At 32.3% G+C, this 24053-nt stretch overlaps 1 protein-coding gene across 2 annotated transcripts in view; it reads right to left on the bottom strand.

Moving 5' to 3' along the window:
• Positions 1–2724: 2724 nt before the first annotated feature.
• LOC143071701 (potassium channel subfamily K member 18-like) overlaps positions 2725–24053 on the bottom strand; it is a 37659-nt gene continuing 16330 nt past the window's right edge. Inside the window, exons 2-3 of one of the 2 annotated variants that reach the window (XM_076246189.1) lie at positions 18082–18644; positions 2725–8440 (exon numbers count right to left, since the gene is read on the bottom strand). In XM_076246189.1, the coding sequence (XP_076102304.1) occupies positions 7602–8440; positions 18082–18496 (1254 nt within the window). In that variant the 5' untranslated portion in view covers positions 18497–18644 and the 3' untranslated portion in view covers positions 2725–7601. Of the gene's footprint in view, positions 8441–18081; positions 18984–24053 lie in introns of those variants that run through there. The other variant, XM_076246190.1, reaches the window with a different exon arrangement.

Here is a 24053-nt window from a genome sequence, read left to right as displayed (position 1 = left end):
CCAAAAAGATTTCTTAAGGTTCATGAATTCTTATTATTCATAATCGATCTTAGAGTAAGGGCACATATTCACAATCAAGCAGCTGTTAAACTTATTCAGGTCAGACACTGCCCTTTAGCGGCATTTTGAAGAACAAACAAAAACCAGTTACACAGAACTTTGACTCTGGAGGCTCACAAATCAAATAGATTTGCTTTCATTATATTGCATGTTTTTTCAGTTTTGTTTGGTAGTATTTGCATGATTTTTTATGTGATAGTCGGTTAAAAAGCTCATCAGAGCTCATGTTTTGTCTGTTATTATGTATATATATGCCGACTCTAAATAAAATCTACTTTCTTAATTACTTAACTAGAACATTTTCAATATTAATGCGATTTACATGTATTATTATTGTCGCCTTTAATTCTTTCGTATATCTTGTTTATCCGTTTTATCCGGTACGCTTCCGTTAGGTGTCCGTTTTATGCGGTACTCGTCCGTTAGATGTACGTTCGACATCCGTTCTGTCCGTTACGTCTCCGTTTCTCGTCCGTTGCATATCCGTTGCATGTCCGTTATGCATTCGTTAGGCGTCCGTTTTAGTTGGTCAGTACATCAACGGACGCCCAACGGATAACAATTTTGTCAACGGACAACTTTTATTTTCATCCGTTATGCGTCCGTTCGTCTTATCCGGTAAGGTGTGACCGAGGCTTAAGGTGTGACCGCGGCTTTAGGAACGCATCCGCTATCATCTGTGAAATAGATATTACATATCTGTTAACCAACTCGTTATTGCGTCAGTAAAATTTCCGAAGGGATGATTCCAACTCAACCACTATCAACCCTCTATCAAGAAAATCATGAAAGGAAATACAAGTCCTAGAGTATCGTATTAACTCGTATATATATACTCCGTATGCATATGCCGCTTGAATGTTGCTACATATAAATGGAAAGTTCGCAATTGGTAAGCTGAAATCATCTCGTTTGTCGTAAAGTTTTGTTTTTATCCGACCCTGATTGTCAATTTTATACGTGATAGTCAAGATATAAGGAAGACATAACTATATCTATTGTATCCTTTATCTCAGGTTCGATTGGATAGACGTGTTCAACATGGACATCAAAGTTTTAATAATTTAGTGAGATAACTTCATTTATATAGCGGAAAGTAAAGTTCGTTCTTCCTAAGAAGTTCCCGTATTAAATCAGCCTCATAAGAATAAAGAAACAAGTCGACAAGAAGAGGGGCACAGTTTGTTCCAATGAGAATGTCGATTGTTAGTTAAAAAAACGTCCTTCAAACGTTACAAGTATGTTGTCAATAAAATAATCAAGCATCTTAATAATATCAGTTTCAAAGAATGATTTGTTAGAACTATTAAGAGTGCCTTTTTACAACGTAGGAGTTATCCTTCCCTAAAACAAGATATTATGGCAACTCTATGAATTTTCTTTAAAGTAGGGAAAACAACGTTTTTCCAATTCTATTCTCTTCCATGAACAGGGTCCAATGAATAATAATTGTTTTTTTTTTTTTTTGCATTTGTTCATTACACCTTTGTCTTTTACATATATAAAATAATTGTTTGTGATCTCCTTTGGGTTTATTGGAGAAGAAAAAAGTTTGTTTGTCTTATTTTATTTCTGATATATTGTTTTTTTATGGTAATTTAAACTATTTCATGATTTATTTAGCACAATTCATTTGATTATGTCTTTTAAGCTTTGTTTATATTAAAACATCATAACAAAGTAATGAAAATTGTTACTTTTTTTCTAAATAAAGGTTCATCAAGTTATTGTGCTATTAAAAAAAAACCATTTTTGTATTTTTTTCTTGCATTGTTGCTGGTGTGCTTTGTCTATTGCCTTTTTATGCTTCGTTATGCTATTGTGTGCTTCTTTGTAACATATTTGTTTGTTTTTATTGTGATTAAGATTATAACACAGTGTTAACTGCGCATGCTGTACCCCTATTTTTTGACATAATAGAAGTTGATGCGACTGTCATATGTGTGAGAAGTTCAGCTGGCTTTAAAACCAAGTTTAATCCACCATTTTATACATAAGAAAATGCCTGTACCAAGTCATGAATATGACAGTTGTTATCCTTTCGTTTGATGTTTGAGCCTGTGATTTTGCTGTTTGATTTAGGGACTTTCTATTTGGAATTTTCCTCGAAGTTCAGTATTATTGTGATTTTACTTCTTAATTAACTTTATTCTCAAATAAAACTACAAGTTTCTATTTTGTGTTAGTAATTTGTAATTTGTTGTACAGTTGTTATAGTGATTCAGTGGTTGTCATTGTTTGTTGTAAATCTTATTTGCATTTTGTTTATGGTTTGTAAATAAATCAGTCTGTTCGTTTTCTCGTCTGAATTGTTTTACATTGGTCATTTCGGGGCCATTGATAGCCGACTATGCGGTTGTAGTTTTGTTCATTGTTGAAAGCTGTGTGCCGTAATGTAAATTGCTATGTCATATGGTCTCTGGGGGAGAATTGTTTCATGTCTATCATACCATATCTTCTCATCTTTATATTATCTATAACATAATAAGTTTAGCTGTGTAGTTTGAAGATGTGTTACGAAATGTACGTTGTAATCAACAATATGTTTTTTCGTAAGCTTCTTTACAATAGCACACATCTGTCAAAATTCCCATGCAAACATTGGTCATATAAAACCGGTAAATAATGCATGCTTTGAACGGACTTTGAATATAAACTCAAAAATTATTTACAATAACAGTTTATTATAATCTTTGTAATATTAAATTATCACAGACAAGTTGAAAAGGACGGAACAAGAAACACAACATATATCAGCATAAAAATATATCTTCTTTACCAGGTTCTCGTTGGGTTTATGTTATGATAAAGTTTGATATTCACATTATATAGATAGTACCCTAGCTATTTATTGTGAAACCTAGTGAACCATTAGTTTTTTTTTAAATTTCACATGATTTCATTGATTTGAGGTTATATATCTTTTGATTTCATCGTTAAAAATCAATTACAGTGTTTTGCTTTAAACTATTTTCCTAAAATGATAAAGGTAATCTCTGACTTAATGTAGCAAATTGTATTTTGTTTTGTTTCTATGAAATTGCCTGATAACTTTCATCACTGCACCGCTGGTCTGATATTAATCAATATAAAGGTCATATGATAATAGTTTTCTGTAAGATCACTTTTAAGATGCTATAAGCAAACCTTATTTTCAAATCATCAACGCTTTTTTACTTTTAGCTCAAATTCATTTAAAAACAAATTTCAAAATTTAGATTACTTTTCAATTTATATTTCTTCAAGTATCTATATATAAACGCACAATGGTAAATACATTACATGTATGTTTTAATACATACATTAAGGATGTACTTAGGTGAGGTAAGGTGAAAAATAATAAATTAAGAATTTAAAATTGATACTATAAACTGGTAGAGCATCAATTAAGGATAAAGATAAGCTAAAAATATTGATAGGTCATGGACCTCCTTTTTGAGATATTTGAGATTTAAAATATGGCGGGAAAAGGCTGACTCAGACTTTTACCTTATATTTGCATTGGTATTATTTGGGTCTCAAAACAAAAGAAAGAAAATCAAGAATCTTCTAAAATTTTGGTAAATGACCTTTCATGAGCTATTAAGCCTTATATGAAAAAAAATAAATGGGTGTTATGGGACAAAATATTTTACATTGTATTGTATGGAAAAACACCAATGAGTCCGAACATTTAACACAAATTCCAAAACCTCACCTAAGTACATCCTTAAGCATTTTGAAGTATCTTTACTTTGTACTAGCAATTCTTTTCTTTGACCTTGTATTCTGTTTTAACTTCAACATTTATAGAAAAGGCGATTACATGTGAGTATATAAGTTTTTAACCGAATAGCTTTTATTTGGAAGAAATATATAAAAACTGAGAACCGAATATTTACAAGTTACATAACTATGTAACAGAATGAAATCTAGACAAATGTTTCATTGATGTAAAATACACCTCTAAAATCACAAGGGATCAACAAAATAGGATGTACGATTGCTATGGGGATAAGAGATAGTTTCCAATATGATTTGAAAAAATCTATTTGTTAACATTTCTAAACTACAAATTATTTCTAAGAGTATTTGAAAGCACGGTGTTGAGTCGTTATGAAAATTAGCCTGTATTTGACATAGAGGAAAGAATTTCGCGCTAACCAGCTGAGTAATTCTGTCCCTCCCAGTAAGCGATCTCTCCTACTTGCGAAATGTTACAATCGTACAGCATCGAAAAATAACGACTGAATATTTGGGTTACTTTTATGATAACAGTCTCAAGAATCTTCAACGTTCAATTAATTTTAATCCAAATAATGATTAATAGTGAAATTACGCATTAGTTTTTTTTACTGTGCTGAAATAAAGGATCACAAATATTGTGACTCGTGCTTATAAAACACAATACAAAAATATAGAAATAAAAATCTCAGACAGTAAATAATACTTAAAAACAATTAAAATATAAATATGTGTATGAACAATACTGAAAATAATATAAAAATTAGTCAGCAGTTGATTTGGTTTACAATTGAAGGCTTGTTTTTGTTACAAATTGATAACATAAAATAATTCAACAAGTAAAAATTGGACGGTTTTCTTTGTAAAATAGTCATATTTACAGCATTTTTTATTTCGCAAGTCCTGGGTAATATTCACGTATATCTATCAGCAACCCAAATCCACAATGTTACCAAATACGTTATATTGCTATGTAGAATAGTCTAAACTGTATGACTAATTCTGAGCATGTTGATACCTAATAAGAATCACACAATTAATATAGAGCTTATCACATAGTGTATTCCGTTATATTGTATATTGGAGAATATCCTATCTTTTTACATGTATCTTAACTTTACCATTAAACAAATTTCCTTGTACATTTCTGTTCACGAGTATGATTCAAAGACTTGAGATTTTGGGTCAAGTAGGATATGCGTATACTTTTTTATATATATACATGGATATGCATACATAAAACTGAAGTTGTTAATCATACGTTTACATGTAAATTATATAGTTCATTCCATTGATTTATTGTTGGTTGCTTAATGTCACATGGTAAATATTTCATGCGATTTCATGTCATTGAGACAAAATCCGTGTAAAACAAAGTTATTATCTGTAGACCCATAAACATTATAAAGTACATCTCGCCAAATTATCAAACATGTCGACCCTGTCAGTGAGTCTACCGTCTCATCAACCTATTTGATCTTAAGTTAACTAGAAAGCGATATGGTCACCATCTCAAAATAGAAAATGTTACTAGTGTATGAATTTCAAATACTTTTACCGGAACTATTTGTCCGTAATAATACATCAGAGAGTTAATGGTATACAACAACTGGGTACATGTGGAAAAATATTACTTCATAATTGGACGGAGACAGCCTCTACAAATACAAATAAAAACATCTTAATTCTCGCTAAATCAAATAACTCAAGCGAGAAAACGTCGATAGACACATTACAAATTTAACAAGAATATTATAAAAATATGTTTATATATATATTTGCCTAGTCTTGAAATAAATCTTCACCGGAAAATTTACAATTTATAACATTTTGCAATTGTCATGATATTTCAATTACAAAAATAACTTATATCAATTTAGGTCTAAAGCATTTCTACATTAAAAATGACAAGTCTCCCCTTTGTGTAAATTTAGACGGTGACATTTTTTATACCCAATTAAGGTACTTTTTACAGCGGTGAAGAAAAATTTCAGAACATTCACAACGCCTCACTCAAACAAGAAAAAACAACTACTTAAAATGACTTAAAGTAGTACGTATACATCAATAAAATGAGTTCCTCATAATGATAAAAAAAAAAATCGTCCTTCTAAAGGAAGTCACAAAATGATTTAACTCTCAGATGATTTGGTTGTGTTTAGATAAATAGTGAGCAATTGCCTTTAACAATCAGACGATTACAAAAAAACACATAAATTGTTACAAATTAATGCACCTAAAATAACGAATGCAAACAAAATGATATTAGCTGTCCACCCTCACTGGCCTGAAAACCTGTATGTTACGTTAATTATTTCTAAATTTCTGAATACATTTATATGGAACATCCAACCATAGAAACATGAGTATTTAAGTATAAAAAATTAGAAAGGATAATAAAACTCAAGAAAAGGAATATATATATATATATATTTCTCCAAGGAAAAAGTAATCAACGTTTTCTGCTTTAATTTAAAAATGGTAGATGTACCAGTATTACACGACAGCAGTCCAAACCGCTCAAGATTAACGAATCAGAAATACGTAATATTAATATAACAAGTTTAAGTTAAAAATATGAATTATACACTATGCATATAAATGCATGATAGGTACACACACACACACACAAAAAGTGACACTAACACATAAAATATCAACTGGATCACATCAATTTATAAAATGATTTTTGTAAATCCCGGTTTATGAAATGGAAAATATAATTTCATGATTTGCACAGTCGTGTGATTAAACTGATTTATTACATTGGTTGTAATGAATTACATATGCGGTTTTATTGACTTTTGAAAAAATGATATTCACTGAGGCCGACGGCCGAAGTGAATATCAGTTTTTCAAAAGTCAATTAAACCCCATATTTATCGAAACAAAAGACAGTAATTGTTTTATTCCTTATTCCGAGAGAAGAAAATGCATTTAATGACAAACATATACCAAAACAAATTTTACATGAAACATTTTACCATAACGTTGCATGTAAAAGCGCGTGACGTTTAGCACGGTGAATAACACTTTCTCAGGTGAATATGCTTTTTTATTCAAAATCCAATTTATATAGAGAAACCTACTAAAATAATACCAATATGGAATAAACGTGGTTATTTCACTCTCTGACGTCATACAACAATAGGCGTTGTCAAGACGTCGATAACGTCGGATCAAAACAAATTGTCAATGCGTAGGAAAAAGATATAGTTCCTTACATTTTCTACATTAATTTCATAAAAAAAAAAAGCCATTTGCCAATGTAATAAAACGAATAACTAATCGCCGGATTTGAATATCAAAAATAAGACAACTTGTGACCGAACGCCGCTATGGATTAAACTCGTGCTGCGCACTCGTTTAATCCATGCGTCGTTCGGTCACGCGTTGTCTTATTTTTGATATTCAAATACGGCGATTAGTTATACTATAATTCATTCTCGTCGAACACAGTACATACTTTTATAGGTATATACCATCGCATCTATATGATGTAAAAGTTGTTTACTATTTAACAAACCTTGCTACATAAAAATTTCACTTACAAATATAGTTCGATGCAATCATTTTGTCAGTAATGCAATTTCAAAATCATTGTTATCACATCTAAAAATGAAAATTCATAATCGTTTCGCACAAAAGTTTCTGTTCAATTAAATGTAAATATAAATCTTTGTTTGTATAAAGAAGGATATGCTATTCTTTTAGAATCTAATTCTACTCGCAGAAATGTCATCGCGTGATTTTTCCCTACGTTCAAATCATGTACTCAATGAGCGAAAATTGTGTTGCTCGAATAAATGAGTGAGCTATCAGTCGTCTTTGTCGAGTATACCAAGTTTCTGTCCAACCCACTTGCACTTGGCTATAATTTCATCTTGCATGAGTGAGAAACACATGGACAAAATAGCCATTCCAAATAAGACGTATATTGCACCAAGAATCATTTGCGCCGTTGCTGTTGGGTTATCGAAATCTGTTCCAGGAACTACGTCTCCAAACCCTATGGTACTGAGAGTAATGAAACAGAAATATGCCGATTGTAGGTTATCCCAATTTTCCCATAATCCAAACAGCAATGCTCCTCCAAAAATGTATCCGGCAATAACAATCATTGTGACGGTCAACGGTACTGTTATCTTCTTGTCATCAAACTCGTCGTCGTCGTCATCATCATCGCTATCATCGTCGCATACTATTGGTTCACTTCTTACCTGTTGAGATCTATTCGCAAGCTCTTGTTGTGTCTTGAATGATTTTATATCCAGTGGGACAATCTTCACTGGTTTAGGTTGATCTCCACCAAGTCCTCCAGTTTTTACGCCTTCTGCAGTCTTGGAAGGCAGACGCGAAAACTCTGTTTTATTATAGTCAGTCTGCATTGGCGCTGTAGCTGATATTATCTTAGATTTATCACTGTTCCACGCTCCTTCTGGTTCCTTTGCAACAGGTTTGATTGTAACTACCTTTGTTGTTTCCTTCTGTCTACACCAGCCACAACAACAGATCTTTGCGTAAATAAATCGGAAAATGTCAGCTAGAACATCGCCAATATTAGCCAGGCATAGCAACATCAGAGGGATCCCCAAAACAGCATAAGCAATACATACCAATCGTCCCCAGAATGTTTTAGGTGCTATATGACCATACCCTATAGAAAGAAATACAAATAATGTTTAATGTATGATAGAATATAAAAATGTAGTTTAGATGTCTGTTTGTCTAAAGACAAATATTTATTTCTCAGACTTGTCATCACGGCTTTACTTCGAAAACAATAAGTTTTGATGTTATGCTAAATCATGCTAGACAGCTGTCACTATACAGTCTCAAAAGATATAATGAACTTTCAAAAGAACTTTCAAAAATGATCTTTTGTATTGGATTAAAGATGGAGATAGATTGTACAAGATATTGCACATGATTTTTACGAACTTGTATTGTTAAAAAAATAATATTTTTTATTCTTATACTATATAATGCATGGAAATGTTTTATATATAAAAATGATTAATAATTTTTAGTTTTTTGGTTAAGAAACTTGTCGTAAGCTGAAGTCCGAAGTCTTTGAAAAACGAGCCCTCGCTGATTACCGTTTAATTACACATTCATGACTGCCCTATTCAATTTACATGTAGGTGATTATTTGGCCTTTCGTATAAAGATTTTAGCTAGAACAAACTATTTTCTATTGAATGTTGTGCTATTCCGCATGAAATTGAAAGATAGTAAATTAACATGTCAAAAATCCTGTATTGAAGAATCTGTTTTGCATTTATTGTTAGAATTAGAATGCCAGACATATATGATATTCGAGAATAAGATCCCTATGCATAATCCACAAACAATTTTGATCAGCAATATTCTACAACAGTTTGTTCGTAACAATTGTTTAACAGATGGTAAAGTTTGTCATACTTTTGAACTGATTTAAAACTTAATTTATGAATTGACCGACAGCCTTTTATAAAATCCCTAGATACATAACATACTTTTGTCTCTAAGCAGGTGATAATGTCAAAAGCCTATAATTAGACTGATAAAGTATATGTACGAAAATGTACCGGATATCAACTTGATCTTCAAAATGCGGTTAAGGATATATTTATATACATTTCTAATCAATTTCAATACACTAATAGATCCTAGATGTGTAATTGATAGATGCAGGAGAAACAGTCTTTATATCAAAATTTCATGATGTGTTTATTTGGAATTGCATGTGATTTGATTTCCGTCCGTTCGCTTAAAACGCGATTTTTAATTAGCCTTTATTAAGTATAAGTTCTAGACCCCAGAAAAAACAAACATATTTAACATTGGAGAGAACAAAATTAAAAGGACAAAAAAAATAAATTCTGTAGGCAAAATCGACCAGGGTTGTAATTTGAACTTAATTACACAATTGTATTCACAGGACATTTATAGACAAAATGATCCATTAAAGCAATGTCTATAAGGATGAAGTAGCTATTGGGCATCTGGTACCCTCGGGAATTAACTCCACCTGCAACAATACCAACCCATCAGTGACAGACAACGTTATGTATTACCATGTCACAACACATACTTCCCGAATAACCTTCACCAGTTACACACGAAACCAAATAAGCATTGGCTTACGTGCAATGAATGATAATAAAGTAATTTGGTATAATGATTATGATATTACTGAAATAAATGATTTGTTTAGAATTAATAAAATTTGGGTCACATTCGGTTAACAGTTGCTTACGTCATTGTATTTTTGTCTTTTAAATTATTGAAATTCAATACTTGTCTCATTACCAGTCCTACCATATCGCCTTGATAATCATATTTTAGTGAGAACAGCGATCCCAAAGTAGTTTTTACATATACATTAAACGTAGAGTACTTCAGGGTTAAAGTTCATTAACAACGAGATATAAACAAAATTTAAATATTGATTTTGTTTTTGTTTAAATAAATCACTAACGAAAGTGAAATATTGAAATAATAATCCGCTTTTGGCAGCTAGAATAGTTCATTTTTTCAAAATAGGCTAGGAAATAGCGCTGATTAATTTTTCACTTGCAAGTGAATATGCCGACTTCATTGAATACGTTTTTATGCGACCTTTGATTGAACCTCTTAGCTAGAGAATGGTTACGCGTGTATTAGTCGTGTACATCCACTTAAAGAAAAAGAAAGTCAACATTGAAGTGACACAAATGTAAACCATTTCGTTGACAGTTTCGATCCACCAAAAATCATTCTTATACGGGTAAAGCATGATTCACTTATTTTTTAACCTAAAGCATGAAATTAAACAGACCTAGAAAAGTGTAATTGCACGAGGTCGCTATCTATTTATATTCATTTTATGTTGATATCAAGTTATGTGATCAAGGTCATCTTGATGGTTAATTAGAAGGCGTTCAGACTAAAATAGATGTTATCAAGTCTATGGATTGTTGGATATTTATTTTATTTCACACTTATTGTAATTTGGATATACGTTTTAGTATAATGTTATATATCAAATATGAGAATTTGAGTCAAATCGGTGAACATGAATTTGACAACTTATGTCCCTTTAATACAATCGCTAAAAGAAAGTTACTTATTACATTGGTTGCAATGAATTACATTGATTTCCCAGTTAGATAAAAACCGATAATTTCACATGTGAAATAAACGTGGTTATTTCACTCTCTGACGTCATACAACAATAGGCGTTGTCAAGACGTCGATAACGTCGGATCAAAACAAATTGTCAATGCGTAGGAAAAAGATATAGTTCCTTACATTTTCTACATTAATTTTATAAAAAAAAAGCCATTTGCCAATGTAATTAAAAGAATAACTAATCGCCGTATTTGAATATCAAAAATAAGACAAAATGTGACCGAACGCCGCTATGGATTAAACTCGTGCTGCGCACTCGTTTAATCAATGCGTCGTTCGGTCACGCGTTGTCTTATTTTTGATATTCAAGTACGATTAGTTATACTATAAATAATCCCATTATCAAAATGGAGAACCAATGAAGGTCATACTACTTAACCTTTTATACAATATCGACGATGATTCTATTATAAATTAATTACAATTATCATAATCTAATTCACTGTTCTGTAAATTTGGGGATGACTCCTGTATGGCGATAAAATATTTAAAAATTACATTCAGTTTAACTAATATATGTGCCATTGTTCTGGTTACAAAACAATATTTGTTTCTAACAATTAAGCACTGAAGCACAATACTAATATCACAACTGGATCATATATTATATTTAATAGGAATAATCGATATTTTTAAAATTTCAAACAAAATAATTCATGAATTCAATCAACTGAAAACTTTTTTAATTGTTATAAAATGTTGTGATGACGTCATGGAAATAATAATACTCGCATCATCAAATATTTAAAATGTCTTAAACCCTACTTTTAAAATCAATATTTGTTTATCAAAGTATATTCCATTAGTTTCATAAAATTCAATAGAAGTTTTAGAACATATCGCGTATTGATTGGAAAACAAGTAATTAAAATGACAACCAGTTGGAAATGAATGGTGAAAAACAAATAAAATTCATCGACCACAAATTCGTTTATGCTATCAATGATTTTTTTTAATTCTAGCAAGAAATATTCAATAACAAATCCCTAATCATTCTAGCCGTATATGTCACAAAGATCGATGACGTTTCATCATTACGAAACATTCAAAATAATTGATGTACATGCATGATAATTATGAAATAATGTTTCAGTTTTATAGTTTTGCTAGCGTCATGTCGGACAGGACAGATAACACGAGATTAAGAGTGGTTCCATATAAAACAAGACCGAGTTAGGTTCCATATAACGAGACTCAGAGTGGTTCCATAATACAAAGGCTGAGTTTTATTCCATATAACAAGGCTCAGTTTAAAGTTGACTTTATTTTATAACTTTATTTAAGTCTTATTCTCACTCTTGTGATTGGCTATTTGTATTCTATTTCCCGCATTAAGACATATTCTCCTATAACACTGAACGTAGATATATACACTGAACGGATATTGATGTGAATAAGAAATACGACATTTAATTGGTCTGATGATTTTCCGTTGAAGGGTCACAACGGACTAATAAAAATACTAGTAAATGATTCTAGTTAATATTAAGCGTTTTCCAGCTCGTAATGAAACCCTCAACTAACTTGTTTTTACTAAATTGTTTTAAATATGAACGACAGTCTACACATAAGGGGTGTTAATGTTGATCCCTCCCAATTTTTCATCGTTCAACTCGCAGTCTTTAACGATGAAGTTAAGTCCTCCATGCTCTTCAACTTTGTACGTTATTTGGCATTTTTAAGACCTTTTTTGTTCAAGCGTTTTTGGCGATTCTTTTGCAATCAAAATGCGCGTCTGACGTACAAACTTGTAATCCTTGTATGTCTGATGAGTTTTCTGCTTTTTGTTTCTACTTTTTTTTTTTAAATATAATATTTTTTTTTTTCACACTCATGAGTAATATGGTTTTACGGCAATGAAAAACACTCGAACAACGCAATTAAATAGAGGAGACATTTTTGCATGAATTACAAAATATTACAATATAATTTTAATCTACGACTCCAACTAAAAGCTAATTGTATTTCACAAGCAATTGTTTCATATCAACAGATAAAATTTAAACAAGGCCGGTCCTAAATTTCTTTTTATTTTAAATCTCAACAATGCGTTCACAGTAACCTTTTGTCAAGTTTTATTTTTCAGCTTTTATCAAGAAGATTCAAACCTGCTTATGTACATTTCATATAAATTGAACCTGTTTTAAAAGACTCTACCTGTCTTGAGAGACCATTTTTGCTCTCCCTTAAGTGTATCTTAAAACATTTCGCCTTTTTATAAAATAACGAGATAACGTGTAGTGGGTAACTGACAACTGTGTCCATCAGAACATTATCGGACACGAATCAAAGTAAGTTTTATTGTTCACTTCTCTACAGACACTGATAGCTTACACCCCCTTGCAAAATCCAGTGTGGGGTCTCATGTCAATCACAAATACTATATATAAACGTCAAAGTTTGATTTTGAAAATCCTATAGAGAAGCATAGTTTTCATCGATTTTTTAAAAAAAATTTGTTGACATCGACTTCTGCTGGACTTCAGAAGGTCCTTTGTCGCATATTTACTGTTCCTCCTTTATTGCATGTTAATTGTTCCAAAATTAAATTAATAAGCCAAATGGGGCCGAACATAAAGCATTTAATAATATCTGCTGACATGTTTTAAATTTACTTTTGGCGCTTTTAATCTCCCATTTTGTTGGTTCTATCGCCAAATTTTGACCTTCTTAAAAATTTCGATTTTTCAAAGCTTGAACCTATTGGTAATTTTTATTATAAGTTTTGCCTTGTTATTCCAAAAAAAATTTTCATATACAATTCTAACCTTTCCTTTGAGTTTATTGAGTTTGAAATATAAATTTTCTATTAAAGCTAAATGCCATATCAAAACTTAATTTTTAGATATGACTTAAGTAATTCTAAGGAATAATCTCGTTACTTTCTATGTAAGTCACAAGTGTTTGTCAATTTATTTGACTGAAAACGAAATGCTAAACTGTGTTATTCACTTTTTAATGCACTTTCTACACAAAAATAAAATAATCATTATAATGCAGATACTGTAGAACAAATCGAAGTTGACCTTTTAAGTTCATTTTATACATACAAAAGTCGTTAATCATCTCCCATCTTTTCTTTTTCGATACAAAACATTCCGGAAATATTAAACTGTTAAATACTGATTCATTATGCAGCGTTGCACCTGGAAAGGTTGTCTGAATTGATGTTTGGTCGAACGTTTATTTACATTTCTCGTGGCTTCATTGTGTGTACACCGCAATAACAAATTAACATATTATATTTTCAATCGTCATGTCAAAATGACAGATTTTGATTGGTTCTATTGCGTTGAGATAATTTACTCTTTCCCATATCAAATAACGAAGACACTTCATCAAGTGTGTGCTATATCAAATACGGAGTTTTTATGTAAAACACTTCATGACGTCATAGTTTTTGAATTTGAAATTCAGAAGACATTAATAACAGAACATTTCATATAATAAGTTAAATATCACATAGCTGAGAGGATGATACAGCAGATTGGTACCCCTCGAAAAGTTGTGAAGTGCTAATGTTGGAATTTTTGTGAAATTGAAATATTGTTTATGAAAGATAGACGAAAAATACAAAAAGAGATATTCAAACTCACAAGTCGAAACAACCTAAGAGAACATGTTGTGTTCATTAGTTGTAAATGACTTTGAACAGGCTTTCCTGAACTGCGAGTACTATTTTATCGGTAATATTGCGTTATGTCAGATGCGTTTGTGCCTCGTGACGATCTTGTGAGTTTAGGCAATTATAACTGATTTTTAAGTTTGCTGTGCTGTTACATTGTCCCAGGTTGGTGCGATGGTTGAGCGCTAGCAAACATGTTTAACCGTAACACATTCTGTATCTGTCAGTCCCAAGTCAGGAGACTGTAGTAAAGAAGTTGGCGGTGGTTGGTGTCTGTGATATTTTTTATTATTTTTGTAAATTGTGTTGTTAGAGAATTAAAGGTCATTAGTTTTCTCGTTTGAATTGTTTGACTTTTTCATATGTCGAAGCCTTTTATAACCAACAATACGGTATAAGTTTTTCTCGTTGTTGAAGGCTACAGATGGCCTATAATTGATTAAATCTACTTAAGCTGGACTTTCGTAAACAGTTGTCTCATTGGCAATCAAACCACATATCCTTATTTTTATATTGGCAATGACATAGCAAAAAACGAAAAACATCAGTAAACAGTTTACAAAACATAACACAGAAAACTTATGACTAAGCAAGACGAACTCAACCAAAAATCGGCAGATCCTGTACCATATGGGACATGAGCCAATCGGGTGTGATTACAAGTGTGCAGATCCTGTACAACATGGGTCATGAGCCAATCGGTTGTGATTACAAGTGTGCAGATCCTGTACCACATGGGACATGAGCCAATCGGGTGTGATAACAAGTGTGCAGATCCTGTACCACATGGGTCATGAGCCAATCGGGTGTGATTACAAGTTTGCAGATCCTGTACCACATGGGACATGAGCCAATCGGGTGTGATTACAAGTGTGCAGATCATGTACCACATGGGTCATGAGCCAATCGAGTGTGATTACAAGTCTGCAGATCCTGTACCACATGGGACATGAGGCAATCGAGTGTGATTACAAGTGTGCAGATCCTGTACTACATGGGTCATGAGCCAATCGGGTGTGATTACAAGTGTGCAGATCCTGTACCACATGAGACATGAGCCAATCGGGTGTGATTACAAGTCTGCAGATCCTGTACCACATGGGACATGAGCCAATCGAGTGTGATTACAAGTCTGCAGATCCTGTACCACATGGGACATGAGGCAATCGAGTGTGATTACAAGTGTGCAGATCCTGTACTACATGGGTCATGAGCCAATCGGGTGTGATTACAAGTGTGCAGATCCTGTACCACATGAGACATGAGCCAATCGGGTGTGATTACAAGTCTGCAGATCCTGTACCACATGGGTCACGAGCCAATGAATAAAGGAACATGAATAAAGCAAAGCAAACAAACCTTTATGCAGACAGGGGATCATAACACATTAGTTTCTTGCTACGATACATCAAGAAAATCGAGCTTTAGGATTCCAATGTTGAAATGAGCATAGGACATGACATAGTTTGATTAAAAGTTCGAGGCAGACACTTCCGTCATTTTGATTTTATTGGACAAAAGAGTCCAAAAACCCTATCGTTTCAAGATTAAAAAGGGTACAAGATACGAGACACTAAAAATATTTAAACTATGATATTTTTTTTCATTCATTCATTCATTAATGAAAGTGAAATAGTGAAATAACATAAAATTGAGAATGGAAATGGGGAATGTGCCAAAGAGACAACAACCCGACCATAGAGCAGACAACAGCAGAAGGTCACCAACAGGTCTTCCATGCAACGAGAAATTCTCGCACCAGGAGGCGTCCTTCAGCTGGCCCCTAAACAAATATATACTGGTTCAGTGATAATGAACACCATACTAAACTCCAAATTGTTCACAAGACACTAAAAGTTAAAATAATACAAGACTAACAAAGGCCAGAGATTCCTGACTTGGGACAGGCGCAAAAATGCGGCGGGGTTAAACATGTTTGTGAGATCTCAACCCTCCCCCTATACCTCTAGCCAATGCAGAAAAGTAAACGCATAACTTCGAGTCTGATGTCAGAAGATGTAACCAAAGAAAATAAACAAAATGACAATAATACATAAATAACATCAGACTTCTAGCAGTTAACTTACATGCCAGCTCCGGACTTCAATTAAACTGATTGAAAAATTATGTCTTCATCATATGAATATCAGGCACAATCCTCCCCGTGAGGGGTTTAGTATCATACCATCATAACATATATGAGAAGAACATAACCCGTGTCATGTCAACAACTGGTTTATTAATAAAAAATGTGTTTAGTTCCGATGCAAAGATTAATAGATGACTTATAGCAGTCAGTATGGTTTATTTTTTTTTTAAATAAGTTAAGAAACATCGATGATGAATTATTCACTTGCAAGTGAATAACTCGTCCTCATTGAATCCGTATTCATTTGAACTTCAATTCAACCCCATAGCTAGAGATTGATTATACATAATTTATTCGTGTTCGGTTATTAAAAGAAAAGAATTAAAAGTGAAACAAAGGTAAATCGTTTGATTGACTGATTCGATCCACTAAACGAATTCAAACAGACATGGAAATATCCAAGTTCACGAGGTCCATATCTATTTATATTTATGTTTGTGTTTATATCGTGTTTTGTGGCCGTCGGTCGCTTTCGGGGTCATCTCGATAGTTAATTAGATGGACTAAAATACACACGAAATTCTTATATATTTTATTTTGTATATGCTTTGTTAACTCTTTTTTTTACAGAAAATTTGAGTAACATCGGTGAATATGATTTTGACAAGTAGTGCCCCTTTTAAAGTCTACCAATACACGCAGTCTATAACTTTTAGAATGTTTGTTTTAAAAATTTAAATTTCTAGTGAGCAACAGCACACGTCCATTTTGAGCGTCGTTGCCGCACTTTTTATTTTTTGAATAAGAAAATATGACTTTGCTAACAGCGTCATATTTAAATCTAAATATATATATTAGGTTTTACAAAAACTCATCAAAGATACATGGCTCATTTGTATACATAGGCGCTCGAATTTATAAAAATGGTACGCTTAATTAATTATAAACTTAAAGTTACCTTCATTTTATCTTGTTTCGATTTGACGTCTCACTTCAGTTTCCTTTAGGGGTTTTTGATTGCATTGCTAAATATATACTGATATGTTTCATTTGTTTTTATGATAATAAAAAATAATTATTTATCATGTTATGTCTTTATTAAAGGGCAAACGTCAAACACACACCTTTGTTATGATGATAGCTTCTACATTATTTGCATTAATTTGTATTTAGTTGTAACCTCTGTTTAAACAATAATTTCCAGTTTTTGAATTAGGATCACAGTATTCTTAGAACTACAACATGCAAGGACAAACATATAATACTCTTTTCTTGTCACACAATATTTTTCTTTATTTTCATATATATCTTGTTTTACAAAAAAAAGTTTGTTATATTAATAAGATATTCAGTATTTTCATATTTTTTCCCTTATTCCGAACTTAAAGTACTATGTAACAATTATCTTCAAATCTTTTGAACCACTTACCGATTGTTGATATCACAGTAACTGAGAAGAATAATGCACCTGACCAGCTCCACTTATATTTAGGCCCATCTTCTTCGCCGTAAGCGGTACAATTGGTTCCGTCATACCCAATAGCGATGCTGTTGTCACGGAATGTGGCCAGTATGCTCTGAAGCTGTATTACCAACACGTCTGTCTGACCGCTACCTTCTTGTTCTTTAATTACTTTAATTGTATTATTTAATGTCCTCTCCTCCATGTCCAGGTATTCATCACGCGAGTCATAGCAAATTTGTTCTTCGTTGTTTTTCTCTAAATGTTCAAAGATAAAGCCACCGGCAACACAATATAAAACTACCATAAAACAGAGTCCTACATGGGAGAATAAAAATTTCATAAATTTTCGGCAGCAGCCATCTTTTTGTTTCAATCCCATTTTGATCAACTTGAATTGTTTAACTATTCACTCTATCTTTTAGCTATTGAACACTTTGTTTGATACCAAATATAACTTTCCGTTTAAGGCTTACATAGTGTTTTATTAATTCTTTTTTTTAAAGTTGAAATATGTCCGACTGTGCGACCTAAAACGAAATAAATTATAGGAAAATTGATCAATGAACGTTTGCTATCATCTTTTACTTACAAACATTAATTATTCAGGACTATATTGATTCTAACATTAAAATCCATTGTCGCAGCAAGACGAACAATAATAATATAAATAAAATTCTGCCAATGTCGCCTGAAATTCTATTCACCTGTGCAATCGATAGACTTTGGTGCCATGGTAATGAAGCTTTTCTAAAGTAAAACATCTATAGCTTCATCGACTCAAACTAATTGCGTTTCTCAACTTTAATATTTAAATGACACTTTTGATCAAATTCCATTTTAAAACCATATCTATCCAGTTTTAGTTTAAACAATCGCTATATTGATTCTAAAACGCTCCTAATCACTTGCTGAATATTACTCTGATGGTCTTATCCCCTTTTGTTGAGTGCATATAATGGCCAGTCACGAGAAAAAAATATTTAAAAAACAACTAAAACAACGTGCGTGGACTACACAGCTTTTAGCTATAGGTATATCTAGAATCTACACACTATTTTGCTTTGACAACAAATCTATCTAATATCTGTTACCGAACCGGACATGCTTTCTATGATAAGGAAATCGATATACAGGAAAGGGTCATCTGTTATATAGTACCTTCTGGAAAAGTATCATTATATAACTAGCAAAGCTGATCTAGACACGATAACAATTATCAACAGAAATAAAAGGACGATACTAAAAAAACGTAAAACTAATTTTATGTTTAAAAAGTAGGAGTGCGCGTTTAATCTTTTTTCACGACGCTCCAAAAACAAAAACAGCTCAGATAATGTACTTCTTACTGCTTTACGGTGTCGAGTCAACAAAAATAATATCTATATACCTGGTACAGATCGAATAAAGTTGGGGTTGATATAAATAAGACAATACCAAACAAAACCATTATTGAACAAAAATGGTTTTTGAAGATAACTTATATTGCACAGATTAAAAAAAAATGTAGTTTATAGTTCTTTGCAAGATCATATATCGTATGTCAAATGAAACATTATTGTTTTATAGTGTACCAGTATTATCAAATTATTATAACAAAGATCAAGATCTTGAATATCCTATTGACCTTTAACTTTAAGATGTCCTTTCAAGGATAAAGGTTATGGATATCAAATGAAAGACCTCAGGTCTAAAACATGTAGTTAGGAAGTTAGCCTACAAAACACCTTAATTAAGGGGAGAAAACACCTACAAAAAGTAAACAGATCTTTAGGTTCTCCATGAGTTATACCAATATACCATTGATATCAAATACAAACAGGGAAATAACTCTTCTTAAATGTAAACCGAACTTTTCGGAACAAATTTAACAGATCATGAGGATGAAACGAACAGTGGAGAAACATTTAAACTAAAACTTTTAAAACATGAATTAATAAAGGACTATAAACAATTACTGACATGCCTGCTCCGGATTTCAAATAAAGAGATTGGAAGAGTATTTCTTCATTATACGAATAGTTATCAAAGGTACCAGGTTTATAATTTGATACGCTAGACGCGCGTTTCGTCTAAATTAGACTCATTTAGTGACGCTCAGATCAAAATAATTAGAAAGCAAACAAGTTTAAAGTTGAAGAGCATTGAGGATCAAAATTCCAAAAAGTTGTACCAAATACGGATAAGGAACTATATGCCTGGGAGAAGAACAATCCTTAGTATTTCGAGTACTAGTAATTTATTATTTTGCTATCAGTATATGAATAAAAATAACCAAATAATTGATATTCATATCAACACCAAATTGCTGACTACTAGGCTGGTGATACCCTCAGAGACGAAACGTCTACCAGCAGTGGCATCAACCCAGTGGTGTAAATAGTTATCAAAGGTACCAAGCTTATAATTTGATACGCCAGACGCGCGATTCGTCTACATAAAATCCATCAGTGACGCTCAGATCAAAAATTAGAAAGCCAAACAAGTATAATAAAGTTGAAGAGCATAGAGGACCAAAATTCTAATAGCTGTGCCAAATACGGCTAAGGTAATCTATGCCTGGTATAAGAAAACACTTAGAATTTTGAATAATTAATACTTTTGCAAACATTAAATTTATAAAAATGACCACATATCATGTCAACGACGAAGTGCTGACTATTCGGCTGGTGATACCCCCGGGGACGAAACGCCCAACATTAGTGGCATCGACACAGTTGTGTAAATAGTTATCAAAGGTAACCGGCATATAATTTGATACGCCAGACGCGCCTTTCGTCTACATAAGACTTTTCAGTGACGATCAAATCAAGATAGTTAGAAAGCCAAACAAGTACAAAGTTAATTTGAAAAGCATTGGTGACTAGAATTCAACATTCACAACGACTCCTTTTAGGGGTATAGTACCATACCATCATAAATTAAACGAAAACATACATAACCCGTATCATGCTATAAAGATTGGTTTCGTTAAAATCAAATATGTTGTTACATACACAGGCGCATCGAACAAGCTGAGATATGTCAAGACAGCCAAAGGAGCGACACCATATAAACATATAAAACGGGTAATTGACTCACCGTATAAACGGTAATTGAATCCCCCCCTTCTCTCTCTCTCTCTCTCTCTCTCTCTCTCTCTCTCTCTCTCTCTCAATTTCTTTTAAAATCAAATGATTTTTTTTATATGACAGAAAAAACAGATTCGGAGAATAAGAATACTGATTTCGTTTTTGACATATTGGAACCGCAAATAGAAGTAAACAAATCCCAGTAAATCGCACAAAATGTTGCTACTTTAAACGATTCCATGTATAGAGCAGTATAGGTCATCATTGCTCCTAAACGTTTTACTTTTTTGGCTTAATAACTATTTGCATTGTCGAAATGCGATCTGGTGCTGGAAAATTGGTACCGTTAATGTTATTACTACCACTGGGTCAATGCCTCTGCTGGTGGACTGTTAATCCCTGATGGTATCACCAGCCCAGTAGCCAGTACTTCGGTACTGGCATGAAAATACGGATTTTTTTGTGTTATTAAAATTTGCTGTTACAAAATGTTAGAAATTATTATAAATCAACGAATGTATCTCCCTCATTCAAAGCTCTGATTCCTTTCACGGATTTGGATATACTTGTTGGACCTTTTGGATTATAGCTCTTCATCTGTTATATAAGCTTTGAATTTCAAGTATTTTGGCCACTAGCATCACTGAAGAGACATGTATGGTCGAAATGCGCATCTGGTGCAGGAAAATTGGTCTTTAATTATAAGCCTCTGCTACTTTTGAAAACTATTACCATTGTAATTCTTATAATTGATTTGTAGGCTATAAATCAAGTAAATACTAAATTCAATCCTGGTATCTATGATGAGTTTATTCATTTTGTAATAAGAAAAAAAAATGCCAATCATGTTCATGATGATGTTTACATTAGTTTTTTTTTCGCATTTATACTCATTTCAATTAAATTTAGCAAAGTCGGTTTTATTGTAACCCAGGGTCCCCATTATATGTCATTATATGATAATACATAGACTTTTTACAAGTATCACTCTGGATGTCGGCTTGACAACCACCCTTTTTAAATCCTAGATCCGCACTTGTTAAGTATGTGTCTACGTGGACAACAAGAAACATAAACCTTTAACTTATTAGCTATAGAACTTATGGTTTGTTTCAAAACAGTGAATGAACTAGGATTAGATCTGTACATTACGTTTTACAAAGACTTTGACGTTTTGACATAACTGAATGATGTAAAACGTTGATAATTTTCTCCGCATCATAAAAATCCATGGTTTTAAATTGCATACAATTAAAGGTTTCCTCTACATGACAGGTAGGATGGAAATAAAATTGAATTAAGACTAGTTGTTTAGTTGAAGCATTCAAGTTAATTATTCAATATGAAAATGTTGAAATCAATACAACTCTATGGAAAGTTAATCTATTTTAGATTGATTGCTTTTTGGTGTAGCAAGCAACATTCCAGGTGAAAAATGTTTTTATTATATTGCAGTAAAGCATGTTTTACGATTTTTAGCTTTTCTAGCGTAAACAAAGTAAGTTCAGTGAATTGGCACTTGACAAATCTTGGATATTGAGTTTATCCCCTTTAATAATGTTTGAAATACATTTAAAATGTGTGAGACTTTTGCAGTATGAAAGTTTGAGGAAACAAGAATTGTAATACAGTTTCCAAAGAGGATTCTTCCATAAAAAAGTAAGAAAATCTTGGAAGCTATCATATAAACTTCATGATTGACAAAAATCGTGATCAAACAAGTAAATCCCCAGTCACACTGTCACGTTTCAAGAGCTACGTTTTGTTACGTTTTGAAAGCGTAACGAATCGTATCGAAACGTAGTAGAAACGTAGAAAAACGTAGTGATACGTAGTTCAAAACGGGACCTGTCCTGTATGTACTGAAAAACCCAAAACAACCGTAGCGAGTTTGGAACGTAGTAGAAACCGAGTAAATACGTATGAAAGCGTAGAGGAAAGTAACAAAACGTGCTTACTACGTGGTGAAAACGTGGGTCTACAGGTAGAAAAACGTGGTAAGAACGTAGCACAAACCTAGTAAAACCTAGCTTTCAAAATAATGGGACATTTTGATTCAAAACGTAGTTTAAACGTATCATTTTAAAACGAAGCAAAAGGTGACAGTGTGACTGGGACTTAAAGAAAAGACAAGACCTTGCGTTATCATGACGATAGGTATTCCAGTTATACACATTTCGTGCGAAATAACATTCATATATTTATAATCATTCATACGAAATCCTCGTAGATGTTCATTATAGACAATAACAATCAAAATAGGCGAGTGACATTTTGAGAAAAGACGCTTAGTTAGTGACTTTAATGCACCCACCTAACACACAGCTGAATTTTTTATATGTTATAGTATAATATCTGAACTTCCTTTTTTAGTCGGTCGTAAAAAAATCGTACGGTGCAATTTTTGTAAAACTTGAATTAAAATCGAGAAATAATTCCAAATTGAAAATTGACCAACAGTGTTGAAGCGTGAAAAATTAACATGTAGCTTTATTTTCTGTTGTCACAATGCAAACATTATGTACGTTTAACATGTCAATGTATAAAAAAATACTTTTCAAAAATAAAAGAAGTAATTTTTGCGAGAAAAAAAAAGATTTTTGTAACATTTTTGGAATTTTTTATAAAAATGGTACCAATTTTCATATTTTTCTTCATTTCTTGGATATTTTCGGCTTGAAACCCAAATTAATGATGTTCGTATTATTCAAAAGTTCATTACTTGTTTAATAAATATTGTTATCACTGTATTATTCTGGATTTTATACACTTTTCCACACTCCCCCTTTTCAATCAAATTTCCGAAATCGCTTTCTCTGTTAGTTTTCGTCAAGTTAACGGACCTAAACGCTTCGAAAAAGAGTATGA

The sequence above is a fragment of the Mytilus galloprovincialis genome, chromosome 4 (genome assembly GCF_965363235.1).
Source record: "Mytilus galloprovincialis chromosome 4, xbMytGall1.hap1.1, whole genome shotgun sequence".
Classification (NCBI taxonomy): Eukaryota; Metazoa; Mollusca; class Bivalvia; order Mytilida; family Mytilidae; genus Mytilus; species Mytilus galloprovincialis.
This window is presented reverse-complemented; position numbering and strand designations above follow the sequence as displayed.